Genomic DNA, 22,052 nt, shown 5'->3' with positions numbered 1-22,052 from the left:
ATTCAGCTAATTTAAGTAGAAAGTACAGCTCGTGCTACAATTCACCTTAATTGTAGGGTTAGAATGCCAACAAAGAAATTTGTCCCTAAAGGTTTATTATATACGGATGAAAGTTATAGATCAGCTTAGAGTAGGTTTACATCTCATGCTATTCGTTATGTTTTTAACGAACTTTACTCACTTATCATATCTTGTTGCACCTAAATAAATCAAAATTTATTAGTTTGATTATGCTGTTCTTCGTGCCAATTCAATTGAGACTTTGAGGTTATAATAAGAAAAATTCTACTTTTCATCCCTTTATTTTCACATATTTTTCTAAACACAGTCTTCAAATTTTACCTCTATTTTTTTAATATGTCCAATTCAGTCCTTCTAGTTTCACAAAAGCCCTCCAACATAGAATCCGACCAAATCCAACTAACATGGCTATTGGTTGACGTCATACTGTGACGTGAGCAAATTTTTTTTTATTGTGGACGCCCACGTGGTTGTCCATATCGGCTAGATGTTATATACATCATACTCCAACATTGTTTACAGTGGCTAAACTGTTCCTCACACGTTAATATGAGAATCATCATATTTTATCCACATCATACTCTGATGTCATCCGACCGTCATGTCTATTGAATTCGGTTGGATTCAATGTCAAGAGCCTTGATTATAAAATTTTTGAAAATAGAAGGATTTAATTGGGTAAATTAAAAGCACAATAATTAGAAAAAGTACAAGGGCAAAGAGTAGAATTTTCCAATATAGTACATGAACCATCAGTATACTTCACTCAAATGTCTCTTCCATTAACGTAGTCAAAAATGACATTAAATGGAAAACTACACATCAATAGCATCTGATGTTATAACATTGACGACAGCTTTTTTACGAGAAACGTGACCATACGTATCTCCTTGGTGATTGCTTATCTATTTGACATATTCAAACATGGGCCTTTAGATTACTAATGATTATAACGTTAGCTTCAACCGTGCCACTTAGGACGTTTGATATCCGTAAGCAATTACCAACCAAAAATGAGTTTAAGGTAAATATAGCACAAGAGTATCAATCTGAAGTTTTTTATTATAGTAACCCTTTATATGGTTAATAGAAGATTTCGTGAATCCAGACTTAATCTTTTTAATTTGCTCAATGTGGTCCTTGAATTTTAACTCAATGTGTAATATGATCTCTATCTAATTTGTTCAATGTGGTTTTTGAACTTTTGATACATGTTTAACTTAGTTCTTGAACTATATGAAAATATTTAAGGTTGTCATCCCACCAATTCAAGTTCAGGGACAACATTGAACATTGTTGAACATGTACCAAAAGTTCATGAATCACATTGAACAAATCAAAAGTTCAGGGTCCAAATTGCACATGTGGCTATAGTTCAGGGACCATATTAAACAAATTAAAATTTCGGGGACCATATTATGCATTGAGCGAAAATTCAAAGATTATTTATGTCGTTATCCCTAATATGGTTGCCTAGCAAAAAAAAAATTCATTATCTATAACAATTATGGCGGGTTATAGGTATTGGACGGGAACCCAACTACTTCAATGATACAAAGTTAGGATAATATATTAAAATCCGAGACGAATTGGGGACAGGTTTGGTGAGCAATTGGAAATCAATCTTTCAATACTTTTTTTCACTGAAAACTTCGTAATATAGAAAATATTTTTCAAGAAAATCATTTTTATAAAAAATATATAGTTTTCATTTGTTTTATGATTTAAATAAAGTGATTTCCTTTTTACCAAAAGGGGAAATCGTCTTCTTCCAATCTAATCTTGTTGTACTCAGTCCATAGAAAAACGTTCCATAAATATATTAGTTTTCTGTCACCCAAATACCGAAAGACCGGGAAATAATTTTTCAAAAATAGTTTTTCTTTGAAAAAACGGACCCTTGGTAACGAAATAGCAATTGCCTAGCCAAAAAAAAAAAATAGTAAGTGCACTAGAAGTCCAAAAACTTGTCGCGAAAGTGTAATTAAGTCCTAAAAACTTTCAAAAAGTGAAATTACATCCGAAAATTTGTCACAAAGTGTAATTGAGTCTTAAAACTTGTCAAATTGGTCCAATCTAGTACTTCCGTTGATTGCACTTTCTAAAAGTTTTAGGACTCGATTGCACTTTCGTTATAAATTTTAGAATTTGATGATAATTTTGTGACAAGTTATAGGACTTGATTGCATTTTGAAAGCGTTTGTATTTTGGAGACGAGAAGAGGGGTTACTTGAACTCTGATGGGCTGGGTTTAGTGGCAACTGAATTTTTGAGCTACAAAACTCTCTCTCTCTCTCTCTCTCTCTCACTCACTCTCTCTCTCAATTGCAGTCGCTAGAGAAGAAAAGGCGAAGGTGGTGGAGAGACATGGCGAAGGATCGCGCGCGGAAGAGGCCCAACCTCCTCCTCACCGGCACCCCCGGAACGGGGAAGACGACGACGGCCACCGCGCTCGCCGACGCCACCCAGCTCCGCCACGTCAGCGTCGGCGACCTGGTCCGGGACAAGGGCCTGCACGACGGCTGGGACGACGAGCTCGAGTGCCACGTCATCAACGAGGACCTGGTGAGTGGGGAGCGGCGAAACCCTTAGGGATTTCCTCTTTGGGCCGCCGTTCCGCTTTGCTCTGTGCTGTGTGTTTGCGCCGACGGGTTTGCTTGGTTCGGGGTAACCCGCCGGTTAATTCGAGTTTGATTCTGTGCGGAGCAGCTGCGAATTTCTTAATCGATTGTGTTCTGAGCTGGGTTTCATCTGATTTCTTTCTCTTGAACAAAGACAAACCTGACGGAGGGCGTAGAACAGGGGGATTTCAGTTGATTAAGGTTGCAATGGAATTATGAATTGAGGACCTTCGATTAGAGGATCCATGAATGTCAATCCTTCTTATAGGAGTCGAAAGGAACGTAAATTTTGAATCTTTTCGTGGCGATCGGTTATGCGGCTCTTCAACGGTGAGCTGCGAAGTGTTTCTGGGGTGTGTGTGTCGCCGCCCCGGCCCATAACTCTCTCTTTAAGGATTCTGTCATTGTTTGTGGGGATACGGTTCTTGATGATGACCCACTAACTATATAATCGATGAGCCTCCCAGTGCATGGTTCTGTTCAAATAATTTCGGGATGTTGGCTATGCTGAAGTGGTCATGAGTAGCGCAACAGGGTTCAGCATTTACAGTGAGAGCTAACTGAATTTTGTCGGCACAGTCGCTTTAGACGGGAATACGATTGCTGTTGTATCTGGTTTTGGTTACTGCTATCCCCATGAATTAAGATGGTAGTCTCTTTTCCTGAAGAAGAATTGAGATGGAAGTTAGGAGAGAAGGTATTGGATTGGGGGTTAAGTAATGAACTCTATAGCCCTGTCGTGAATATTGAGATGAGGATTTAATTTACAGTCGAGTGCAGATGATCTTGTAGTGAAACCTTCTTAAAGTTGCCTGTCTTCTATAGAATGTTACTTCTTCTATGTCGCCATATCCTTGCTTGATTGGTCTCTTCGCACATCTTAGTGATATACTGCAGTAAATGACTTGTCAGAGTTGTAGTTGTTATGGGAGGCTCATTTCGTAATATTGATGTTAGGTATGTGATGAGCTCGAGGATGTGATGGAACAAGGTGGGAACATTGTGGATTACCATGGGTGTGACTTCTTCCCCGAGCGATGGTTTGATCTCGTCGCCGTGCTTCAAACTGACAACTCTATCCTCTATGATCGCTTGAGTAAGAGGTAATGCTCACCTGATTTACTTTCTTTGACCTAAAGTCTCGCTCGTCTGATATCTCTGCATAACTTTATCATGGAATGTCTTTCTCATATGTCAGAGGTTACGCTGGGTCGAAGCTCTCAAACAATATAGAATGTGAAATATTCCAAGTACTGTTGGAGGAGGCAAAAGAAAGCTACCCTCAAGACATCGTTTTGGCATTGAAGAGTGACACCGTGGCCGACATAGACAGGAATGTAGCTTCCTTGACAGAGTGGGTCAGGCAGTGGCATCCCATGTCCTGATGCCAGTTTTTAGAAGCTCTGCCTGTGTGTTCTTGTAACTTATGAATCTCAAACGCATTACTCTTTTCCTTCCCCTTCAAAGTCACAGGTTGACATATCAATTTTGGTGAACCGTAAGTGATGATGATGACTGTGTTTGAAAGACATGAGACCGAGGCTAATATAGTTCTGCATTTAGTATTCAGACAGGTGGTTTGTCAGTTGTGAAATCAGGTTGAATGTTGGGCAATATTTTCTTTCGGCACAGCGATCAAAGTTCTTACAATCTCAGTTGAATTCATGCCACCATTACCTCAAAAGGGGCAAAAAAAAATCTTATGGTTCTTCAGTGTGAGGAAATTTCTTCAGCTGATGCAAGTATGTTATCACATTTAGTTTTCAGATTTTACCTTTCAACCAAAGAAAGGGGCAGAACTTGATCACTAATGTTAGTGCAGAAATTTGCATGGACTGGGAGGTGTGATATGCATGAGTTGTACCGTTGTTTGGCCTTGAGAGTACAGGAGAATTTTAATATAGCTCTCCAATAGCGCTTAAAATTACAAGGTAGATGCCACTATGGGCAACTGTGCTTTTGGTGAAGAGCACATGTAAGACCTGAACAATGCTGGAATAAAGGTTTTTAAGTTTTGCATATGAGTCCCAAGATCATGGGTCTAAACTTTGCCTGCTAGTGAAAGAGTTCATGTAGAAATATTATGCGAGCTCTATATATTTTAGCTTGAACTAGGTAAAGTACATGTGATTTACCCGAATGAATTTCGGCTGTAGGGTGAACTATAAAACAGGTCAGGTGACACTGCAGAGGATTCGTGCTGTCGTGAACGGGATGCAATTGAACAAAATGAGAGAGCGAGAGCCCCGATAAGAGAAGGATGTGTGTTTGTGTGTTTTCTTATGCATGGCTCAAGAGGGCAATTCGCGCCGAGAGAGAGCTTATCTGCAGCCAATAGTAACTGGTTCGCGACAAGATCAAAGGCAGGTTATGCATTACCTGTGATAGGACAGGATACGTTATATTCGATCAAGCGTCATCCTTGAGTCCCCAAATCCGATAAATGAGAGCCTCAGGGTATTTCACTTGCGATCCAATCCTAAAAATTCAAGCAAGCAACTGAAGACCACCTAGGACACCATCTTGGTCGAGTTCGCATGGCACCACATCCGAGCAAAATCAAACTCACAGCGATAATGCCAGCACTTCATCTGGGCAAAATCAATTTTCTTTAACTCAATGTTTATGAGTTTGTAATGCAGTCCCATACATTTCCTAGGAGTTGTATAATAGCACAACAAAAAGAGAAAGGAGCACCTGAGAAGTAAAATTAAAGAGAACCAAGAAGTTCCTCATCCTCCTTCCCTTGTACTCCCACGACGTGTGACGTGTCTACCCGCTCAAATTTCGCCGCTCTTTACATTTGCGTCAAACTCAAATCTCCTCGCAGCCTACTACTCTCACGTTCCCTCTTCTAAGCTGCTCTACTTGGCTTGCTCGACAGCCTTTTATCATCTCCTTCATTTTTTTCTTCATTGGCCATATCCCTTTGGCCATTGACTTCTTGTCTTCCTATTTGCACGTCTGATTTTCCATTCGGGGAAGCGCTTGGGCTATGTTCAAGTTTCCCCATACCATTTTCTCGGCTCTCTGGAATAAGGTTAATTGCAGTAGCATTAGTAGATAAGTGTCCGGGAGAGGACGGATTACCGCAGCCAGGAGGAGGAAGGAAGACACCAGTTCCGGGAACTGGGGGATGAGGTGGTGGATGGCGTGGAGGAGCCGCTGTCCACCCGGCTGAAGCAGCTGCGATTGGTACCGAGGCTTGGAAAGGTATGGCCGGCACAACAGGTTGTGGCAATAGGAGGGGCTGGATACCGTTTGGTGCCGGTATTGGTGGATGAATGGGAGGTGGCAACACATTAGCCGTTGCAGCGGATGCGAATTGCTTCGACCCTGCAGGATGAGGAACATTGTTGAAAGATCGTTGGGATGACGGGACCCAATGAGAAGGTTGAACTATGGTCGGTGGCGAAAAGCGATTTTCGCCGGGTGTGGATTTCTTTGGCTGACATTTTGTGAAGGTGATGAGTATCCGTTGTTTGCGAAGGGACGGAATTGCATGCCTAGCAAAATCTGACGATTTTCCTTGCATCACAAGGAGTGACCTACAGTAAATTTTCAGAAGATTTTCAATTTTTCAGATACCATTAAGCATTATCTTTGTCTAGAGCAAAATGATGAGCAACAAGAACTGGCATGATGTGATAAATAATAAACATGATCCATCTTAATGACTTCGATGCTAATCAGCCCCTTCCAACCACACATAGCAGCTCAAACGTGATTTAAATCCCAACACATTCCTACACTGAAGCCAATGAAAATTTCTTTTCTACATGTGGAGAGAGAGAGAGAGAGAGAGAGCATCAAATGGTTACCCAGGTGCAAGAGACAGCTTGTGAGCGCCTTTGAAGTCCCCTGGTTGGTTTATTTCAATGACTCTCCCAAATGTCATGTCACATTCTGTTAAAAACAGAACACCAACTGGACGCCCATACCATTGAGGCCAAGAGTGAGGCTGTGAATGGTCACCCTGCATGAAGCAAATATAAGACAAATTTTTCATAACGTGACCACTTGTTCAAAAAAAAAAAGGAACCGATAATAACCTCATTGAAGAAATCAATGATGCAAGAATCTGGCTTCACTGTCATGATCTGCATGCCAACTACACGTTCAATAACATCTTGCAGTAAGGCAGGTATAGTTCTGTCTGCAAAGATTGAACACAAAGAAGCCAAATGATACATCTTATTTTTTTGAGAAATAAAATCCTCAATAATTGGATAAGATCTTCAGATAAGTAGATATGCCTCTAGATATTCCGACATTCTCTACTTCAACAGGTGCATCAGCAACTGGCACGCCTAGTTGAATCATCTCTCTGCCATGTCCCTTCATGGGTCTCTTTGAGGCTACATAAGTATGACCTGCTTCTTATCGAAAAAGAGATTTGCAATTATAAGAAGCTTGCCTACACATGTATTTAAATGCGAAAAAGAATCTCCGATATCATTTTGAAGAAATCAAAACCTCTTCCTCCTGAAAGCTAAGTCAACAGAAATGACAAAACTTGAAGGAACCCTGACTTCCATTTCCCATATTGCATGGCAGAAAACAACTACAATCAATATTTTCACTAAGCATCTCATTGTTAAATCAGGAAATACATTGATTACAGAAGGAAGGCAATCACTGGGAAAAGTCAAAGCCTGAATCTCATTAACGAAACAAGTACAGAATTTTTAGTTTCTTTCCCTATTCATATTCTAAAGAAAGATGACTGTAGAAGTCAATTCCTGGCCCTTTGAGGAAGATGAAAATCGACATCCTTCATTAATGAAGACCTGCCCTGAACAAAAATGTCCAAAGCAAATAAAGCACAAGTATTTGCTTATTCTACAGTCTCTGAAAACAACCAAATCTGCAGCATTGCCACACATCAATTTTCCCACTTCAGTACTAATTCAAATAATTTTATTTTTAAAGTAAATCAAGAGACCCGACATCTCTCTTCAAGTTGCAATCAGTTGTTCTTACCATTCCAGGTTTCGTTTTAACTCCAAACCTTGAACAAATAAATTTTTCAGAGCTCAAACTATGAAGCCAAAAACACGATATTTCATTAATCTGATTATCCATGAGTAGACCAATCAAACAGGTGGGTCAAGTCAAGTAGGGTTTGGGTCGGGTCAAAAATGGCTATTTCACCAATCGAGTCACAAGTATCTAACATATTCATACCTAACAATTTTATACAAAGTGGTGACTAAAGGTAACTTGTACAGATCTTTCCATTTTGAAACAATATTCTTCTCACTAAAGATGATCCCATTTAGTGGGAAAGAGCTTGATTTGTTGCTGTCGTTGTTCTCACAAATATTAACAAACATGTTGACAATAATGCTACTGCAAAGTCTCGAAATATCTAAAGTAATTTCCCTTGTTAACTTAGGATTTGGAAGTGCAATAATTAAGGGAAGTAAACTGCAAGAAGTTGGATTTTGTTGATAGGTCTCATCGTTGACATATTTCATAATGATTTAAATAGAATTGATGAATGACTCACTTGAGAAACCATTTAAAGGGAAATTTAAACCAAAAAGAAAACCATAATAGAAATCCACTTGAGTTTTCCTCAAATCAGACAGAAATGCATTGGGAATCCTAAACACAAACAACCATCATTATAGTGTGGTGTTTTCTCGTAAACTTTTTATAATAAATAATGTGGGCTTTTATTAAAGAAAATACTAGTCTATCAGAAATGTACAGATGCAGAGAGAGAAAAAGAAAATAATCAAAAAATGCACAGCCATAGCAAGATGACTAGAAACATAATGAAGAATACAAGGCAGTAGCAACAGAAGCTTCATTTGCCTCACACAATCTTTTCTTACGTACTCCAACCCTAGTCTAGCATCAACTATTAACTGGATAAAATCTGCAGTAGAAATAACTTTCATAGTGAGATAACCTTGTTGAGAGTTGATAGTCCCACACATAAGTACTTCAACTAACTTAGTTGTCATAACTAAATACTCTCTAATAGGAAAATCGTCCAATAGGTTTGGTGTATGCAAAAGAACCATCCTAGTAAATAGCACTGGTTCAGATTTTAAGAATAGAAATAGCACTCTATTTTAAGAGATAATAGTGACAACACACAGATGCTTGTACAATTAAATGATGCTAAATTTTCATATAAGCTTGCCTGGAGATTGTCCTCTTCTTCCTGCTGCCCTTAAATCAATTGCCAATGAAACGAGTTTCTTGACTTCTTTGTCATCCAATAGTGATTCATATAACTTCAGTCCCTCAACCACATTGACCTACACATCAAAAATATCAGATCTTACAAGTGATAGGAAGGAACATAACCATTTCCTTGTAAAAGCCTTCATGCTAGATAAGAAAGGTTAATGAAATAACAATTGAAGACTAAAACAGAGAGTTACCGTCCTTCCATCAACCTGCTCGTTAGCGACAAAAGTTTTAGGAACAGCTTCAACACCCTGCTTCATGTTCGAGTTTTGGTCTGGAAGAACATTAAAAAATACGTAATAAATAAAGAATTAGTTTTATATAAAATATGAAAGTCTGAACCATTACTATGGATCTCTTTGGACATTGGGGGGAGAATCAGTCAGAAAGACTTACATGGCACGAGGATAAGAAAAGGATGTGGAACAAATGCAAAGTGACAACACACAAGTCATGATAAGAGATATCAGTCAACATAATACATTTATCCTAAGTAACAATTCTCATCAAAGCCAAGAGTATGCCTAAAGAAATCACAGTTTTGCCCTAAGTGCAATCCATCCCCCAACCCTTCAAACTAGAAAGCAAATAAATCCAAATCAGTATTAATAAGAAGACTACCTCTAGAGGGTGTTGTGGAGCTATGACTTGTCATCTCAGCTTCAGATTTGGCATTCTCACCTGGAACTATCACTGTACTACCTGAATCCTTCAAGCTAATATTAGCAAAAGATTTTGTGGCAGGACCTGCACAGGAAATGAAAACAGGAGGCACCGTCACCAGAATGTTCTCCTAGGTAGCATAATACCATGTATATAATGATTAGTGATACAATAACTGAGGTAATAAATCAAATCAACGTGGAAGACAAAGAGAAAGTAGTCACAGTTACAAAGACAGACAATGAACGATCCAGGAGAAAAACTGGCTAACAGCAAGGTGAGAGACCAATTTCATACAAATGAAGGAAGAAAATGAGGATCAATCAGACCTCTAAGTATCTTCATTTAGAAGAGTTGATGTAAAATTTCAGGTATCATATATATTCACAACCAACAAAATATTTCGTTTAATGTGCATATATGCATCAACTCAAAGACTCAACTCCCATGGGAGAACGAAGAAACTTTTCCTCGATTCCATCCTCTTCATTTTTCCTTGCCTTAAAGGAAGCCTCTCTGGAAAATTCACCTTAAACCATGCCCCAGATTCCATTTGAACGATATAGCAGCTTGCATAAAGACAAAGGCAAGTGCTGGGTAGAAGCCTATGTGCTGGGTAGGTCATATAAATTGCATTACCACTTGAGGCAAACGCTGCACCTCATCATTCACCAAGGCAAGTGCTTTAAGTGCCTTCATGACAAGAAAGTCTTTTATGTAACAGGTATACCATGTAATAAAGTGAAGTGCTCTTTTCACGCCACAGTTATACCACTTAGTATTATGACGTGGTATCACTTACCCAATCAAGTGACCTCTTTTTCAGCGTATGTTAAAAGAATACAACAAACTAGAACTCTTCAATAGATACGAATTCGACATTTCACCTGGTATAAGCATTACATAGAAACACAATGGAGCAGGAAGCTGATCAGGCTGAACAGTTCTGTTGTTACAATTTAAAGAGTGCAGTATGAAAAAATGTAAGTATGAAGCATAGGCATGACAAACACCAAAAGAAAAATTAAGTTAAAAACCGTGAAAGGTAGCATATAGTTAGCACGCATTTATTTGAGCAATGAAGCTAAATGAGAGCGCTAGACATTAAAAATGGCGTTGCCATCCAGCACCTGATATATTGAAAGCACAAAAACTAGAAAAAGCACATTCAAGGTTTAAGACCTAGGACGCCGATCTACCCAACAAAATTGACAAGGACCCATAATGCTTCCATTATCTAGAATGAGAAACCCAAGCAGAGATGCATACTCGTGAATTAAAGAAAAGACGTATGCCTACAACAACTGCAGGTTAGATAGGTTCAACCTACCAAGAAAGGAGCTTTCCTACAATTTTGAATGACAACCAAGCAAGGAAGTGTTCTAAAGGCAAAAGAAATCCCTCCCACTAGAAATCAGCTCCTTCAACATTGATATAATGCAACCAAATCAACTGACATGACTACTCCATCCAGCATGCTCAAAGTAAGCTGTCAATGGAAAGGAAAAAAAAGGAAAATGACAAAGCAGTTTGTTTTACCACATCACTATCAATAATGCACTTGCCAAAATAGATCCGAAGGCACTATCCTGATTTTAAGGTCAATAACGAAGCTCGTACTCAAAAAGCATGCTTCCTAGGAGGCAATACAGCATTCCCATAAATGGATTATCCGACTAGAGTCCTTTAAATTATCGCAATGTATGGTAATCAAAGCTCACAAGACCAAGAGAAAAATGAAAAGCACGCTACACCGAATTAATTGCCCAAATCGCTGCATTACCTTTCTCTTCCTCCACATTTGCCATGGTTGCATCGACAGGCTTGACACCATCCTTCCTCTCTTCGCATTTCTCATTCCCTTTCTCGCCCTTCTCTGCGGCAGCGGCCCCGGCGTCACTAACGCTAGTTTCTACACCCGAATTGTGGCCTTCTCGGGTACTCTCGCTCCTCGGCCCCGGCCTATACCCTGAGCCGGATCTCCGATAATCCTTGCCGCCTACTTTGACCGGATCAAAATGCCTGTGCTGATGATGCTGCTGGTGGTGGTGCTGCAGCTGGTGCTGCCGCTGCCGCTGCCACGCCGCCTGCTTCAACGTCTGCATGACCTCCGTGACGGGGAAGTACTGCTGCATATAGAGCACGGCGTTCCAGTTGCACCGCCTCTGCTGGATGCAGCCGAGCACGGCGTCGTACTCGCCGGGCTCGCTGATCGTGCGCAGGTGGTGACAGAGGCCGTCTATGATCGCGTTGGCGGCCGCGAATTCCCCGCGCAGCCACGAGATGAACCCGTCGCGCTCGTCCACGAACCACTGCTGCTGCTGCTGCTGCGGCGGGGGCGGCCGGTGGCCGTACTGGTGGTGGCCGAAGATATCGCCCGACGCGGCAGCGGCGTTGGCCTGAATCTTGTCCTTGGTGTCCGGCGAGACCACATTCCCCGATGGCATTGCCATGGAAGAATATATTCCCTACGGGATTAGCGGGGGGACGGCTGACAGAGCGGCCCAGATCTGGCCGGAGACTCCACGCGGATTGACGGGACCAGGCGGAATCCGAGCGGATCGCGTGGAGATTAGGCGGTGGGCATTGCGGGGATCGGATGGGATCGACGCGGAACCACGCAGCAGCAACAGCCGAGCCGGAATGAGCTCGTGGGTCGGGCGATGAACGGCAGGGGAGATCGAAAGGAGCCTCCTTTTCTGCCTTGGTTCGCTTGTTGGCTTGTGGGTGTGTGTCGTTTCTACTGGCTCGTGTGTGTGGGGGGGTTTTGAGTGATCCGATGGGGGTCTGCGTGCTTGGAGCGAAGGAAACGATTCTTGAAGAAGGGGGCGTTAACAGGAAAAGGAAGGAAAGAGAGACAGAGGGCGGTGCGTGCCGTCACGGCGATCTACAGAGAAAAAGTAGTGAGGGGGAGGCGGGCTAAGGAGGCTAAAAAGCTTATAGGGAAGCGGTTCATGGTTCGGCTATGTTTAAGGTTAAAGTTGGGGGCTTTCGCGTGCTGTCTTTGCCTTCCCCTTCCCTTGTCTTGTCTTTGGGTTGGATCTTGGCCGAGTTCTGACTCGGGGTGCGTTTGGTTCACCAGGTGCAAATGGCGTTTCCGTTCGTTTTTTGGGCAACTTTGGGGAGCAACGGCCTTTAGAAGTAGCATTCTAGAAGTAGCAATTTCGGAGTGCTACTCCCGGATTTAATTGCCTCTGTCTTGGGTTTGAGTCTCGGTTAGGTCCTACTAACTCGAGGAGTTACCGGACTGAGCTCCCTAGTTCGGCTCGATTTGTTGGTTCGACCCCACATCATATGCAGATTGCAGTTCAGAGCATCTGCGCTCACCAAGTGATTCTCTAATTTGCCACCCGTCTTCGCATTGTGTCGCTTTTGCAGGTTCACTCGCTCCTCATGTGCGGTTTTACTTTGTAGAATTCCAATTTTTCTATCTTTTATCGGGGTACCCATGTTACCACTGGGCATGACTTCTTTTGTACAGCTATATACCTAAAAAATGAAAATTTTTCCTTTTCATAGGAATAGTAACTTGTGCATTTGCACAGAGTAATTTAGGTCATTTTTGGGGCTAATGTAGCCTGTAACCGCGTCGCGTGAAAGCTCTGACTTTTGGGTCCATGACAATTGAAACATCATTAACTGTTTTCCAACTGGATGGAACCTTTGATGACAGCCGATACTTTTGACCTATATTTACGAAAGTGACATGGCGCCTATGAATACATCTCTTGTTTATACAGTTTTGGCATATCAGTACCCAGCAACTAACCCTCTTTTTTTTTTTTCGATTACATATGAGCATGATATGCAAAAGAAATCCAAAATAAAATAATTTATCAGTCTCGAAGGGTTTCGACGAATAATTTATGTCTCTCGAAGATCGCAGTTCAATTAGTGAAATGACTGTTTTTAAATTCGAAACAGTACCGCCAAGCGTGTACATGAACTATCGAAATTAATCTTTTCGTAAGTTTGTGTAAACAAAAAAACACGATTTTATGAACTAACTCAAACTGTTTACTTTTCATTTGAGATATGCAGATACCCTATCAAATACCATAAATCTTACCATCTACTAAACAGTCTGTCGTTACTATTTCTGTAGATTTATATGCATTCTGATCCTATCTTGTTGTTTTTCTTTTTTGGGTCTTCAATCCTATCTTGTTGAATCGGCTGCATTTATACTGGATGCATATACCTTTCTTGTGTTGACACGTAACTTGGCTAATTGTGTATTGTTAAATTATATTTAAATTTCCAGATTAAGTTGACTAAACCAATGTCATAAGTTTAATGACAGTTAGCAACAGCAACTTTAAGTGATGCTAGAATTGAATTCGTTATCTCAACGTGCCTATCTATTTGATAAAACTTGTACATCGGAAATACTTATCAAAGCACAGACCCCTCTAATTTCTTAAATGTCTTGGAAAAGGTATTATTCTCACTTTAGTGTAACTTTAGGAGTGCGGTTTGGCTGTTGATTGGACTCCTCGCTAATTATACCCAAATGGAGAAAATGACATAATCAGTCCCTGAACTTTGGCCCAATGTGTAACGTGATCCCTGAACTTTTAATTTATTTAATGTAGTTCTTGAACTTTAACCCAATGTGCAATGTGGTTCCTGAACTTTTAATTTGTTCAATATCATTCTTGAATTTTTGATAATCTTCAATTTAGTCCCCGAACTATATGAAAATGTTCAATGTAGTCCTTCCATTAATCTAAATTCAAAGACTATATTGAACATTTTCGTATAGTTCAGGGACTACATTGCACATCTACTAAAAGTACAGGACCACATTGAACAAATTAAAATTTCAGTGACCACATCGCATATTGAGCTAAACTTCAAGGACTATTTGTGTCATTATCTCAACCCAAAAATAAGAAAATAAAAAACAGGGTCGTGAAATCTACACTCAGGAGAAAATCATGGAGCCAGTTACCAGAATCAAAATATTGTGAATTTCATTGATTTAAAGAATAATTCAAATGACCATGATTTGCAGCATCTTCAAAATTCAAAAATTCAAGAAAAAAAAAACAATAACAAAGAAAATCAAATAATAGACAAAACTACCAAATCGATGGTGAATACTAAAAACTGAACAAACTTTTGAACTCTCTTGAGTCTGCCTCGTTCTCAATTCGCCAACTCCATTAACACTCAATGCAGGATCAACAGCAGCAGCAGCAGCAGCAGCAGCATCTACACCGGAGCTCATGCAAACGAGGCCTCTGCCTCCGCTCGATCCTCTTGCACTCACTCTGGATCACCGTGGTTGGCGTCTTCCTCTTTCGCCTCGCCACTGCCAACACTCAGAACGTCGTTTACGTGCAGATATTGGCCGTCTCTGGTGTCACATTAGCAACGGTTCCCTGGATAATACAGCTTTTGGTCGCAACCGTGCTCATCTTGCTCTATAATGCAGGAGGGCGAGATCTCCTGTGGATCGTGGAATCAGGACTCGCGGAGGAGAAACCATGTGGTGAAGGCCCGACGAAAGGAAGAGTTTTGATTCGGACGTGCAACTGTACTGAACGGCAAAGTGTTCATTGGCCTCAAAGGAATACAATTTGCGACGGCTCTCACATGCTTGTGCGAGTTGATGGCAGAGTTGGTCCTCAACTACAGAGAAACAGAACTGTTTGACACAAATGGTGTAGTAGTTTCCATGCCACCATTCTTGCTACCAAACAGCTACTCGAAGTGATCCGAACAGGGTTTGTAGCAAGAAGAGACCTCATGTTAGCTTAACTCCTGTCAATAATTAGAGGCCGATGATGTTTTTCGAAGCAGATTGTGTATTTACTCCTATTTCTCCAGAAAGAAGAAATGCATTGCCCCCATTTACCAGATTACGATTGTTCCTGAGCAAAGAAAGACTAAATTAGTGTCGTGTAAGATCAGTGTTACACCGTTAACCAGTGTTCATTCCCTGCAATGTATAAACAGGTTAAAGCAAAACACGATTGATCCAAGAGGGTAACTCGGTTTGCGACTTAACCCCAAGTAATCGTAACAGGTCCAGATTTATGCAAACTAAACTGGTCATTTTGGCAGCGAGGTTATAGAATACACAGACATACCTGAGAGGACATAAACCTAGTCCACGTGGAGCAACTCAAACGGACAAATTATCGAGGGTACATATATCTCCTTTGCGACAATGGTCCAGAGAAATCGAGGAAGTGAAGATAATATGAATAAATAGTACATCAGATTTTGCACGAAAGTAAATACTACATCAGCAGTTCAAATCGGAGGAACTTGAACTCCTCGGCCAACTTCAAGAACAAGAACAAGAACAAGAGAATTAATTTTGATCTATCAACATCTCTATCTGAACTTAGCAACAGCGCTTTCCTATGACAGCCTAAGACGAGTCAAAGGACATGAAATCCGCAATTTCACCTTTCCAAGAAAACCCCGTATACCATATATGTACATGGTAATTCTCCCTTGTATAGTAAGATGATCGTCAATCACTCGGTGGTGACGTCAACATGAATAATGTCTTCCTGCTGTACCATCTTGTCATCCGCCTGATTTAGATCAGCTTCAGTATTATTAGAAAGCGGGCCTTGTGGGGTTCCAAAAAGTGTAGTGAATATCTGTCTGTGGCATTCATCACAAAAGTATAAATAGGTAAAATGACCCTGATATGGGAGCTTATGAACTGCAGCACCTGGCAGGACGCGGTGCACAAAATCAGTCATTGCTGGTGGAACCACTTTATCATCCATTCCCTAATGAGCAGGAAGCAATTGAAAAATAAAAGAGAAAAAAAAGAAAGTCATATAAGAACCATTGCTCGGAAGTACTAATCATAAGAATCAAATGCTGTTATATTCTACAAGTCTCAGCTTATTTAACTAGTTTTCCCCCTTCCTGTGATCATCAATGACAAATGATGTATGACCTACCGGAAATCTCTTCCAGAGTATGACAAAGTCTCCTTAAAGATTTATGACAAAGTCTCCTTAAAGATTTAACTATTAACCCGAGTATAAGAATCGAGTAAATTTAAAAGCTTCAATAGAGAATGCAGTCACTAGATATTGACAACAGAAATACCTGAACGAATAAACATCAAATGCATTTCCCTAAACTTATTCTGGCCATGAGGACATAAAATGTTCAAGGTATGCACGACAAACCTGCCATATATGTATTGGCCCAAGGTAGCCTGTGTATTCCTCCTCTTTTTTGCTGAGTAGAGAAATCAGCCATTTAAGCCAATTCAAAACACCTTTACCTCGACATTTCTTCTGTAACTTGAGATCTGCCAAGCTAAAACCCCAGTTTGACACCTGTAATGCAGCTTCTTCCACAAAAGGTTTTGCATGCCCCTGCCTAATTGATTCTTCGACATCCCTTTGCCAGAACTCCTCATATAATGGATCTTCTATCAATGCTCTGTCCTAAATAAATTGGCAGAATTCAGTATGATAACACCAAATTGTTTGGCATCATGGAACATTGAAATCAGGGAGAGATCGTGACTGGTCTAGTGCCAGTGACTAGGAGTGTTATGAAAGATAAATAAACAGCTAAAGCTGATGGTATGACAAATTATCAAGTTCTGCATGATATTCCATTATTCATCCCAGAACTCTAAGATCAGGTTCCCATCTCACACTTTGAATGGGCCATAGGGAAACCACAAGGCCAAAGTGCAATAGTGTTAAAGTGACAGATCATAGTCAACTCTTTGCCTGTAACATGACATCCAACCAAAATCCTCACGGATCATCAACGCTAAAAAGAATTTATAATCGTTTTCCATCAAAAGTCAGTCTCTTAATCAAATGTTGAATGTTTCTCGGCCATGATGAAAAATTTTGTGATCGATAACTACTAGTCACACCTAAAAGCTACCAATCCGTAGTAATTGCATTATGGAAATTTTAGAGCAGTAACAGAAGTTTCTACTGAGGGAAAACCAAAAAAAAATTTAAAGGAACCATCAGTTGTCAGAACCAAGTGACTTACCCTATTTCCAAGTGATAATGACAGCCACTTATCAATCTGACCATGCCTTCCGGACAAAAAGCTCCGATGATAAAAATAAGAAAGAAATCTAGGTAATCTTCTTGCTAAAAAGAAAAGGAATTTTCTTCTACGTGTCCACTGGTTCCAGGTTCTATATCTCTCCTCCCTGGTCATTAGAGGGTCATACGGATTGACCATGGGGGCAAACATGGCAGCTCCTGCATATCAGGTAAAAGGCAATTGTTAGTACTTTTCAGCAAACGCGCCAAGGGTAGTCTGTCAGTTTTCCTAATGATCTACAATATTCTGAAAACTCGTGCTTATCCAAGAACCCACGTTTTGATAGGAGTTATAGAGTTGAAAAAGAAAAATTAGGGGAGACATGACAAAAGAATGAAGAAGGAAATGATGTACCTGCAATTCTGTCGGGAATGTACCTCAGTGAAGCCCACGCATGCATGCTTGCACTGGAATATCCCAACACCCAGAACTTGTCATTGACTCCTAAGGCGTTTGCTAAAAGAGAAATATCCCTTGCTGATGATTCAAGGTTTCTATGGGGATGAGGATCACTCTCACCAGAACCAGGCAGATCATACGTTATTAATCGAATGCCAAACTCCTCCAGTAATGAAGACTTAAGTCCCGGTATACCTATTTAAATCAAATAATTTAAAATCCAAGGGCTACTAGAGAGACTCCAAAATAACAAGACGAGAATTGAAACGACATAAATGCAGAAACTGTAGAATCCCACCTGTGAGTCGAGAGGAGAGAAACGGGTGTGGAAATACTATTGAAAACCTAGCTTTGTCAGGTGGAATACCATGCTCTTTATAGGCCATGTATCTGCCATCTGGAAGCAATATGCGGCTAGCACTTGGAGGATGTATCAATACTTTCTTCGCCAGAGGCACAGAAGCTTTAGGTTCAATATATACACTCAGAGCTGCAATTTGTCGGCCACATGACTACAATTACCAAAGGAACACGAACACAGAAAGAAAATGGTACAAGAAAGTAGTCTAATCAGAAATGCTCTCAGAACAGTAAGTCCATGCCAAAAGAATGTAGGTAAGATCAATTTGCATCATGAAGAAACAGTTTGCAATGGCTTGCAAAACATACTTCAAACCATACAAAGCCTACTCTCGCTTTATCACGACATATTTCCAACTCAAGTGCTCTCATTGGAGTAAATACAATCATATTGATAAGTTAGTACTAACATTTGTGACCTGGTAACTCACTTTAAGCGCCCCTTTGACATACAGTGCAATTCCGTCCACATTTCCACACGGGAATATTTAATCTTAAAAGCTGAACTTCCAATTACTTTATTGTCTGGTTCCAAACATCCAATTTCCAAACATTCTCAAGATGGAAAAGAAAGTCATGTTCGTCCGATATTCCGATTCACTAATTTCGCACTTCGAGGGAAGTGAAATCTTTGCCAGTTGTGCCTCGGGAGTGTGCCACTTCTTATCCCACCAATGGAATCTATCTCCTCGGAAGTTCAATGGATAGGTAAATACACGTGTAGCGTACCTAATTTCATGTTCCTGTATATAAATTTCATGAAAAAAAATCACTAGCTTCACCTCTCCAGCTGAAAAAGAGGGTTGATCCAGCTGCACATCTTCATTCCAGTCTCCAATCACTAGCTTCACCTCTCCGCATTGTGATTTTTAAGACTGAAGCGAATGAAGTACAGACTGGACATAGCCAATATCTCAAGAGACCGTGCTAGCAATCAGAGAACGCCTTCTAGTAGCATGTTTGGCAATTGCTGTCACCTTTGAATAGTTTACTTCTATCAATTTATACACCACTATCAATCAAAAGCCTGCGAGAGCACTGAGAGGAAACTCAACGCTTGAATTGCCCCATGATTACGACGACTCATCATCTCGGCAAAAAGGTTTCGATTGAATGGATCCGAATTCATCAACAACAAAACCGAAAAAAAGGGTATCCGGGTTCAGAGCACTAAAAGGAGAGTCAACCGATCGAATTCTCCAATTTCTCATCCTCAGAAAGATCGAACCATAGTCGAAAACGGGCATAACGGTGTCAACGACAGAGACACACAACATCGGATGATAGCATTTATTCAATCAAGCAACTTGCTCGGTCAAACCAGGAACCCCGAGAGAGAGAATCAACAACCAACCTGCGACGGCGACGACGGCGACGAACAGCACGACCGACCAGACGTGCGCCGGGTCCTTGTCCTCGGGCAGGTACTCGTTCAGGCGGCCCAGCCTCGCGAGCGCCCTCGCGCACGGGCCCCGGAGCCTGCCCGCCACGTACGAGCCCCTCCCCAAGTACCTGGCGAGGAAGGAGTCGTCGTCGTTGCCGAGGGTCTGCCGCACGATGTCCCGGCATCCCCGGGCCAGCTCCACGCACATCTCCGCCGCCCCTCTCGCGAACTCCCTCGCGTGGCCCACCGCGCTCCCGATCTCCCCGGCGGCCGAACCCATCGCCCCTATCACACCCTCCCTCTCTCTCGTCCCACCCCAGTTCAGTTCGAAGCACACCCAGAAGCCATGGGAGTCGAAAGGGGGGGCGAGGACCCAGATGGATCTGGCATTGGTGGGTGGGTGGGTGGGTGGGTGGTTGCGTTGGTGTGGGAAGGTTGATGGGAGAAATGGGCCGAAAAGGACGGTGGGGAGGGAGCGAGTCAAGCAGAGATCAGATAGCGGAGTGTTTATGGTGGGGGTTTGGAAAGAGACGTGACCGCAGAGAATGAAAGAGTGTCGTTATCAGCAGCGAGGACTGCAGTGTAACCGCTGCTGCTCCTCCTCCGCCGCCGCCATGAACGGCGCTGTCTCAAAGCTTCCGCTGGTTTTTCCCTGAGCTTTTTTCTTCCGCCCCACCACCCTCACCCTCTCTTTGGAATCTTCTGAGTGGGACTCGTCTTTGATACTGACGATCCACCGGCCACTGGATTTCACTGAAAAGTTTAGGGTTAATACCACGAAAAATCCTAAATTGGTATATTTATGACACATTTACTCCAAATTATTTTTTTGACCATAAAAAACCTCAAACTGGTACACCTGTGATAATTTTACCCCAAACATAAACAAACCTAAATCGCAAATCGGCAATTTTACTCCGAACTAATTTTTAATATTATTTTTTTGAATTTTTTGAATTTTTTTTTTTTTTTCTTTTCTTTTCTTTTCTTTTTTTTTCCTTCACCTGCAACCTCTGGCCGGTCGCCGGTCCGACGACCGGCCAGAGGCGGAAGCCGGCGAGGGCGACCCTCGCTTGTGTCGGGCGAGGGTCGCCCTCGCCAGATCCGACGAGGGCAGCCCTCGCCCGACGCCAGCGAGGGTCGCCCTCGCCGGATCCGGCGAGGGTGGCCCTCGCCCGACACCGGCAAGGGCGGCCCTCTCCGGCTTCCGCCTCTGGCCCGGCGACCGGCCAGAGTTTGAAGATGAAAAAAAAAAGAAAAGAAAAGAATAAAAAATAAATAAAAATTCGAAAAAAATTAATATTAATATTAAAATTTTAATTCATGGTAAAATTGTCACATATGTACCAGTTTAGGGTTTTTTGTGGTAAGTTCAGGGTAAAATTGTCACAAGTGTACCAGTTTGGGATTTTTGGTGGTCAAAAAAATAGTTCAGAGTAAAATTGTCACAGGTGTACCAGTTTGGGGTTTTTTATGGTCAAAAAAATAATTTGGGATAAATGTGTCATAAGTGTACCAGTTTGGGGTTTTCGTGGTATTAACCCAAAAATTTATGCAATGAGAAACAAAGAAGAAAGGAAAAACCCAATTGTTTACTCGGACTTTTTTTTTTTTTCGACGTTTAAAACCTCATGCTATGTTGATTGTGATACAATATTAAAAATCCCAAAATTTTTAGTCAAATCACGTGATGTCATATTAATGCTGCTTACTTTTTGGCATCCGTATAACCAAATTTTTAATGATTCTTATTGACAAAATTTTGACGAAAGATAAATTTGTACACAAATACGAATTTGAGATTTTTGTATCACGGAAAAAAAATTTATGTGTGTAACGGTGGACATAATTTAAGATTTTCGGTGACTTTTATCCTTTCTCTAATTTCGTATTATTGAACTTTCATTTTATTTTGATTTTTATGTGCTTTTTTTTCAATCGATACAGTTATAAAGCGATTTTCTCACATAATGCTGAAATGATGTCTAATGTCCATGTATCAAATTACCACATTAATGCCTATCGACAGTTACTAGACATTTGATCGAACTTTTCAATTGAAGTGCATCGATGTGTAAATAAATAAATGAAAATTCTTTGAACTTCAATAAATTATAACAAATCTTTTAATTGCTGATGGAATAGACTTTTGACATGTCAGGCGAAACACACATAAAAATAAAATAAAAAAAGGAGTCCAGTAAGGGGAACCCTCATCTGATCTCATAGCAAGCAATTGTTGAGCAAGGACAATCCGATCGATAAATTATTCTACATCGAATTGAATCCCCGTGCATCATCGTTACGCCATCGAATCGCTCTAGAATAAATTT

At 41.1% G+C, this 22,052-nt stretch overlaps 4 protein-coding genes across 6 annotated transcripts; 2 read left to right on the top strand and 2 right to left on the bottom strand.

The window, feature by feature from the left end:
- The first annotated feature begins 2,332 nt into the window (after positions 1 to 2,332).
- Positions 2,333 to 4,211, top strand: LOC115673108 (adenylate kinase isoenzyme 6 homolog). The gene is made up of 3 exons (XM_030595178.2): positions 2,333 to 2,586; positions 3,600 to 3,745; positions 3,841 to 4,211. The coding sequence occupies exons 1-3, from the start codon at positions 2,389 to 2,391 to the stop codon at positions 4,025 to 4,027; spliced, it is 531 nt and encodes a 176-aa protein (XP_030451038.1). The 5' UTR covers positions 2,333 to 2,388; the 3' UTR covers positions 4,028 to 4,211.
- Positions 4,212 to 5,234: 1,023 nt separating this feature from the next.
- On the bottom strand, positions 5,235 to 12,442 carry LOC115675265 (RNA demethylase ALKBH10B). 3 transcript variants are annotated; one of them, XM_056312991.1, is made up of 8 exons: positions 11,296 to 12,442; positions 9,471 to 9,596; positions 9,044 to 9,123; positions 8,800 to 8,917; positions 6,899 to 7,021; positions 6,695 to 6,798; positions 6,464 to 6,618; positions 5,235 to 6,190 (listed from the first exon to the last, which is right to left on the bottom strand). In XM_056312991.1, the coding sequence occupies exons 1-8, from the start codon at positions 11,963 to 11,965 to the stop codon at positions 5,497 to 5,499; spliced, it is 2,070 nt and encodes a 689-aa protein (XP_056168966.1). In that variant the 5' UTR covers positions 11,966 to 12,442; the 3' UTR covers positions 5,235 to 5,496. The 3 variants fall into 3 exon arrangements, with proteins under 3 accessions (XP_056168966.1, XP_056168967.1, XP_030453726.1); XM_056312992.1 differs by having other exon boundaries at positions 6,899 to 7,018; XM_030597866.2 differs by having other exon boundaries at positions 6,899 to 7,015; positions 11,296 to 12,441.
- Positions 12,443 to 14,499: 2,057 nt separating this feature from the next.
- On the top strand, positions 14,500 to 15,173 carry LOC115675234 (uncharacterized). Its single transcript, XM_030597835.2, has one exon. It carries the CDS (start codon positions 14,691 to 14,693, stop codon positions 15,171 to 15,173), a length of 483 nt encoding a protein of 160 aa, XP_030453695.1. The 5' UTR covers positions 14,500 to 14,690.
- A 518-nt stretch (positions 15,174 to 15,691) lies between these two features.
- On the bottom strand, positions 15,692 to 20,146 carry LOC115675220 (uncharacterized). The gene is made up of 6 exons (XM_030597816.2): positions 19,690 to 20,146; positions 18,274 to 18,465; positions 17,931 to 18,170; positions 17,517 to 17,734; positions 16,682 to 16,945; positions 15,692 to 16,270 (listed from the first exon to the last, which is right to left on the bottom strand). The coding sequence occupies exons 1-6, from the start codon at positions 19,997 to 19,999 to the stop codon at positions 16,007 to 16,009; spliced, it is 1,488 nt and encodes a 495-aa protein (XP_030453676.2). The 5' UTR covers positions 20,000 to 20,146; the 3' UTR covers positions 15,692 to 16,006.
- Positions 20,147 to 22,052: the final 1,906 nt, after the last annotated feature.

The sequence above is a fragment of the Syzygium oleosum genome, unplaced genomic scaffold, assembly GCF_021117445.2.
Source record: "Syzygium oleosum isolate NSW1041296 unplaced genomic scaffold, Sole_v2.1 Sole_v2.07, whole genome shotgun sequence".
NCBI classification, from domain to species: domain Eukaryota; kingdom Viridiplantae; phylum Streptophyta; class Magnoliopsida; order Myrtales; family Myrtaceae; genus Syzygium; species Syzygium oleosum.
Note: the sequence above shows the minus strand (reverse complement) of the source record. Positions and strands in the feature narration are given on the sequence as shown.